Here is a 6799-nt window from a genome sequence, read left to right as displayed (position 1 = left end):
GAACTGCGGGAAGCTGATTCAGATCAGAGAATCTGATTCGGACTGCAGCAGCCTGAAAGGGGCCCGAATGGGCCATTTTCGGGGGTGGATTCGGTTCCGACAAACCAAATTAGCTGCCCTGAGCCCCCTTGTTAGCCGCCCTGAGCCCATTGGGGAGGGCGGGGTATAAATGTGAAAAATAAAGAAATAAATTGAGCCTCAGCTTCACAAGTAATGAGCACTCGAGCCCTGCCCCCAGCTCCTGCTGCCTTGGCCCTCTGGTGCACGGGTGAGTCCCCAAAGTTTGACTCTTCTTCTACAAGTCTCTGGCGCTGGAGGTATTCGCCTCCTTCCCTCCTGCCTGCTATGGCTGCATAATTGTGAGAGATTTCTTAACATAGTGTTCCTGCCAGGGAAGCTGGGGACCCTGCCCATGAGTCTCCATTTCATCCTCACAACAACCCTGTGGGGTAGGTTAGGTAGAGAAGGGGAGATTTGGCCCGGGGTCACTCAGCCAGCAGAGTGAGAATACAAACCTGGGTCTCCCCACATCAATCTGCAACTCTGACCACTGTGCAGTGCTGCCTCTACTGATCTGTAATGTTCCAGAGGTGTTGTAATGTAATACTCAGTTTCTCAAATGAGTGTATGCCTGTCTGTTGGTCCACTTAGGAGTCTTGATCCTGGTTGTGTGGTGGGCTAGTTGTGGCAAATGGTAGGGAAGCTCAGTATTTCTGTATACAGTTGTAGGGGCTTTATTGCAATGTGCTATGGCCTGATATTATGTTCTTATTCCAGTGTGGGGTGTGTGGGGGGCCATGGAAGCTGAGTGATAGGGTCTCTCCAAGTGATTGCCAGAAGTGAGATGCGTCCTGGTCTTGTGTCTTACAGATAATCTTACAAATAGTCCTTTGCATTTATATCATGCTTTCAACTTTAAAAGGATCATAATACTGATTGTGTGAACTTAGGCAAATCACGAGAGATAGAGCAGGAAGGGTTGCATCAGTGCTTAGTTCTCGTGGCCCTTTCTTACACGCCCAGGGAAATGCTGATCGCCACTTTGGGGCCAGGAAGCAATTTTTCTCCAGGCCAGTTTGGCCCCCAGTGATCCTGGAGGTTTTTTCAATCATATTCTGGGCGTAGAACAGGGGTCACTGGGGTGTGTGGGGGGTATTGGTGAGTTTCCTGCATTGTGCAGGGGGTTGGACTAGATGACCCTGGAGGTCCCTTCCCACTCTATGAGTCTATGATTCTGTAATTCACCCAGGCTGGCTGTGGGCACGCCAGCACCTCTGTCAGGCAGAAGCACCTGAGATCCTCCCCCTCCCCTTTTCCTTTGCTCGACTTGGAGGCGAAAGGGAGAGGGGGGAAAGAATGGATCCCAGGTGCTTCTGCCTGTCAGAGGGGCTGGTGCACACTTCCGGTGATGTCAGGGTGTGTGGCATTTCTACGAAATGACCCCTGTGTATACACATGGCATTTCAGTGTAGAGAGACCAAGAATGAGGGCACTGATCCTCTCTCCTGTGTATAACTGAGATGGCCTTCCCATATGCACTTGCCTGAATGTGGGCACAGTGCCTCTGTGTGTAGGGTCTATGCCAGTAATAGTTTCTAATCAGGAGCTATTAGGATGGATCCTACCATTCTACCGAGCGAAGTTTATTCATTTATACCCCACTTTTTATTCTGGTTCGAAAGTTGAGGTATTCCTCCAATTTAAGAGGCTCTTCTGTCAGAGGAAGGTTACTTAGAGGATGATTGGATCCACCCCAGTGCTTCTGATTATGGGGACAGGATGTATGTGCATCAAGTTTGTATGCAGTGCCCATTTTCAGGCAAACATAATATAATGGAGCACAGATTAAGGGAAGCAAAGTGATCTACAGCACGATATTAAGGCTACTGATATTAACATATCTTAACTTTTGACCTCTGGTTTAGTTTTATTGTCAGTATTATTTTAATCTCTGTTGCTACCCACTTTGGATTCCACTATGTGGGAGAAAGCCAGGGTAATGTGTTTCAAATAAATAAGCTTGTAAACAAAATCAGTTCAATTCAAATATTCTCTAAAGTCTTGCCTAATAAAAAGTAGAACAAAATGCAGCCTTTATCAAAATTTACTAAGTATTCCCTTTCAGAAGAAGTCTCACAAACTTCACATTGATGTTTAATGTCATCATGCCTGCTAAAGCATCTTCTGTGTGCAGGGATAAAATATGTTAATTTACCTTTCAGATCACTCTGTCTCATTTTTTAAAAAATGCACTGGTCAAACTTGTACTTGTAAACATTTATTTTTTTCTGAACTGAAGAAAGGCTTGCATCAGCACACATTGTACAGCCTTGCAAATTATACAGAAATTGAAAAAAGGTGTCTCCTTTATATGTGCAATGAATCATTTGACATCCAGTGATCCTCTACAAATGATGAAAAAACATTTAAACCACTTTAAGAAGTTTCCAGCACTTATCGAATGCAATTACTCTCATGGTAAAAAGAAAAAAAAAGATCCATATTGATGGGAACACAATTAAAGTGCAAACTTTTTGCCATTTGGGGAGTCACATTTAATTTCCTCAGTGTTTACTGAAAATAAATGGGCTTTAGTTAAAATCTGGTGCAATGTTCATTTTTCCTTGTTAATACATATCCTGTTGGGACAGAAAGAGAGCTGCTCAAGACTAGAATTTATTGGCAGTTACCATTCACACTTTCTAAGTAAACTTTGAAAGGGAAGGACTGGAGAAGGTTTTCAGTAGTTATCGCTGGATTCCATTATATCAGAAGAGGACTAGAGGAGAAGAGTAATATGCCAGTTTTCTTGCCTTCTGTGTATTAGGCTCAAAATACAGTGTAATTCCTTTAGAACTCTCTTCTTTTTCCCTCCCCTCCCAGATCCCTACCCTTAAACTGATAGAAGTGTGCTGGTTGTGTGCAAAGGGATTACAAAATACAGGTAACAATGTGGATATTCCTTATGAACAAATGTTGCTGTACAACAGAGCTTTGGATCCGATACAAGAATTTGGAAATATAAAATGAAACTACTACAAAAGGGGCATTTAAACAGCATTCTTTAGAGAAAGTTGCCTGTTCATTTCATGTCACAGCAGGGTTTCGTCTTCTTTTTTTGGGAAGCTGATGATGATTTAACCGCAAACCCCCCACCCCCATCTTCTACCTGGATCACTGGGTTTATTCTTCAAAGACTGTGACATCCAAGGAGTCTTTATGAAGACAACAAAAAAACCATAAACATCAAGCCAATCAAGTAGAGGAGATAAGGGCATGGAAGTAATAAAGGCTGAATGTCCAATGGTGTAGCTGCTACTGAGAACTAGCCCTTTCCAGAATGTGAAAGTCGTAATGCTTCTTGCTTGTTCTCAGCCTAAACTTGTTCAGTGAGTTACTTTGTTTCTTCAATGCATTTTGAGCTGCTGACATTGTTGGAAACGTTGCTAGAACCGTGTATGTAGATGCCAAGTCACTACGTTTGGAAGGTTCAGGGTTCACATTACTGTCTCCACTGCCACAATAGCGATGGTGGTGTTGCTGCTGCACCTGTAGGGACTGTGGATCCCGTAACCACCGAATCTTGGCACCAACTTTAAGAAGTTCCACAAATAACTTTTCTGCTTCTGCACGAGTTATTCCTTCTGGCAGTTCAGTGATTTCCAAGACTTTTCCTACAACTGAAGACAAAATGGAAGATTAAAGAGAGCTTATTGGATGAACCTATGGTGCCACAAACTGTTTATTTAGAAAACTCACACATGCATTTTTTTGTATTGCTCAGCAGTCAGTTACTGCTTCTGACCCTTGGCCTATTACTACGCTGACTTGACTATACCATATAACATTCATGTAAATCACAATAACAATGGGGCAACTACTTTAAAAATGTACTGCATGTGGTGATGTAGTGCATAGCCATACATTAAGACTCCCTCAATTACTAATATAAGTTTCTCTAAAAATTGCTAGAGTCCTTTGGCCATTTGTTGTTGCTGCTGCTGTCAAGTCACAGCTGATTTATGGCGATCCCTTAGGGTTTTCAGGGCAAGAGATTTTCTGAGCTTGTTTGCCATTGCCTGACTAAGCATCACAACCCTGGTATTCCTTGGCGGTCTCCCATCCAAATACTGACCAGAACTGACCTCTTTGGCCATAGGCTAGTGATAATCAGGCACTAAGTTTAAGCGGCTATCAAGGTGGCAGTATTAAAATCAAAGTGCTTAAAACGAGATGTGCAAAAGTTATAGTGATATAGAATGATAATTAATACAAAGATTCTGCTAAAGTGAGATTTCAACTATAGCACGAGCAGATATTATGTGTAATGCAATAATAGGCGAGGTTCTTAGATCCAAGTTCTTGTTCTTGTTCTTGGATTGCCACCACAGATTAGGATTTAGCCAACTCTAATGGGTATTTTTTTAACCTTTAAAAATTAGCTGATTCTAAATCTGCATTATATACTTTTCCTGGTGCTTAAGATGCATCAAAGAGAATTGCTACACAATGAATCACACACCAGGTTCTCCTGCACCAAGATCTGCCGAAGCAGCCTTCTTAGCTGGTTTTCTTCCTCTATTCCCATGTCTGCTTCCAGGCTGACACTACATACAGAGAGGAAAAAAGAGTCAAGGCTGAAATTTGTCCCATTCTCCCCCTCCCCTATGTAAGCTTGGCATGCTGCTGCTTCCTTTTATTGGGGAAAATATGTATAATTGTTCTGAATCTTATCAAGGGGTATATTGCTGTGCTCCCTTGCAAATAAATTTACTCAGCAGCAGGGGGCATGGCCTACAACCTTTTCATCCCAATAATCACTCTCCAGCAAATCTTGGACTGAATGGGTCAGAGGACACATCTATACCAGCCAACATAAGTAGTGCAATAGTGTTTCAAGACCCAAGAACAATCCTATGTTTGCAACATTAGCTACAATGTGTATTGTCTTGTACACTCTGCGGTTAGTGTCTAAAGGCCTATTTTGAGTTCTGTATTTGCTTATGCAGCACTCAGTCACCGCAGATTCGTATGATCATCTTGCATCAGAAAAGCGAAACACTGAGTTGGACCCAGAGGACTATCTCTGAGGGAAGGGTGGTGGTGGATTTTTACTGATTCCCCCCCTTCCTGGAGCAAACAAATTCCCCCCATCCTGTTCCGGGGGGGGGGGGGGCTGTCCCTCAGGAGCAGGATTTCAGTGAGCATTTCGGGCTGCAGGTGAGAACTTCATGCTTCCAGGTTTCTCAGAAAAAAACTCCAGCTGGTTTCAAGCCATTAAGTGAATTGTCTGGAAATACCTCAACTTACACTCTTCAGTGCAAGGTGAATAGTACAATGCACAAATGCTGTCCATTTCAATGGCTTATTTTCTTTAAAAATGCTTTCATCATACCAAATAATTCCCCCTTTGCAGGAAAGCAACTTATTTCTAATACCATTTCCCCATATACATGGGCCTGTCTTTCCTATGGCGGATTTTCCCCCCACCTGTGGACCTGCTATATGTCCATGTAGCAGAGATGGCGGATTGTACTGCAATGGCTGACCAAGCAATGGGTATCTGGTGTCACCTGAAGACACAGAAAAATTTAATTTCAGATATACAAACACATACAATCTGCGGTATACATACAATAAGAACCAAGTCTGCATACAAGACAATGATTCGAAAGCAAAGCACTAGCACTGTCAAACCAATTACAATTTATCATCTTAAAAGGTGTTTTTTTTTTATCAAACTGATAACTCAGACCTAAATAAATGCCCATAGTACAATACTTCAATGTAGCTGCATTTTAGAGAATCCTGAAGGGAAGCATTTTGTGTGTGTGTGTGAAGCCAAATAATTTACAAGGCAACGAAGGCAAACTGCTACAAGGAAATGCCATTTTCACACTTTGTTTTGCATTAATTCCAAGAACAATGACTAGATAACATTCATATCTACTGCACAACCTTTTAAAAGTCCGGCTGTTGGAGGAGCAGAAGCAGATTACTCCCATGAAAACTTCAGGATTCATGACAGTATCCTCTCCCTGTTACCCAAATGCATTTTCTGGAAATTCTGAATAGTTGATTTCTAGGTCCTTTGCCAAGCTGTTGTAAACCGCCCTGAGCCCCGCAAAACAGGTTAGGGTAGTTAAGAAATCAAAATAAATAAAATCTAATTGTAGCTATCTGAAAATAATGAAATTTACTGGATGAAAGGCCAGAATTTAAAATAAGTTATTGCCTTTTACAAATCTTCACAAGATAATGGTTAGCTGAACAGGGTTTTGTGTTCTTGCTTTAAAATGTCTTTTTTAACTATCTTACTATGGGTTTCTGTGCAACAATATCAACATTCAGAATTCCCCAAACTTGCGGTGCTAGCAGTTAATTAGCATAGTTTGTTTTTTTAACTTCAAGGGAACTCAAGGGGATAACAAAGAGGCAAGACAATTTTACTGTTCTTAAAATAAAAAATGTCAGCTTGTCCCTCCAACCAAACAGAAACAATCTCACAGGCTTAGATTCTAAATACTATTTCTGCTTGCAGAAATCACTTCCTCTTGCAGAAGTGGGATATTTCTGCCCATTCTTTTCTCTCAACTGCAATCTTCTCAAAACTGTGGTGTTCCCGGGGATCCATGGGGCAAAACTGCAGGGGGAACCAATGCTCCCTCTGAGCTGTGGAGTCTTGTGAGCAGGGGTCGTTTCGTAGAAAAAGAGCTAGGGGAACTCATTAGCATAACTCATTAGCATATGCCACACCCCCTGACATCACCGGAAGTGTGTCATGAGGCCACACCCCCTG

The 6799-nt window shown here is 42.2% G+C and overlaps 1 protein-coding gene across 1 annotated transcript in view; it reads right to left on the bottom strand.

Moving 5' to 3' along the window:
• Window positions 1-2310: 2310 nt before the first annotated feature.
• Window positions 2311-6799, bottom strand: part of R3HDM1 (R3H domain containing 1) — a 75416-nt gene continuing 70927 nt past the window's right edge. The window contains exons 24-26 of the mRNA XM_015417117.1: window positions 5491-5573; window positions 4523-4607; window positions 2311-3680 (exon numbers count right to left, since the gene is read on the bottom strand). Of these exons, the coding sequence (XP_015272603.1) occupies window positions 3316-3680; window positions 4523-4607; window positions 5491-5573 (533 nt within the window). The 3' untranslated portion in view covers window positions 2311-3315. The remainder of the gene's footprint in view (window positions 3681-4522; window positions 4608-5490; window positions 5574-6799) is intronic.

Source organism: Gekko japonicus, unplaced genomic scaffold (assembly GCF_001447785.1).
Source record: "Gekko japonicus isolate JY-2015 unplaced genomic scaffold, Gekko_japonicus_V1.1 scaffold883, whole genome shotgun sequence".
Taxonomy (NCBI): Eukaryota; Metazoa; Chordata; class Lepidosauria; order Squamata; family Gekkonidae; genus Gekko; species Gekko japonicus.
The sequence above is the reverse complement of the archived record's forward strand: the minus strand, read 5'-3'. Positions and strand labels throughout refer to the sequence as shown.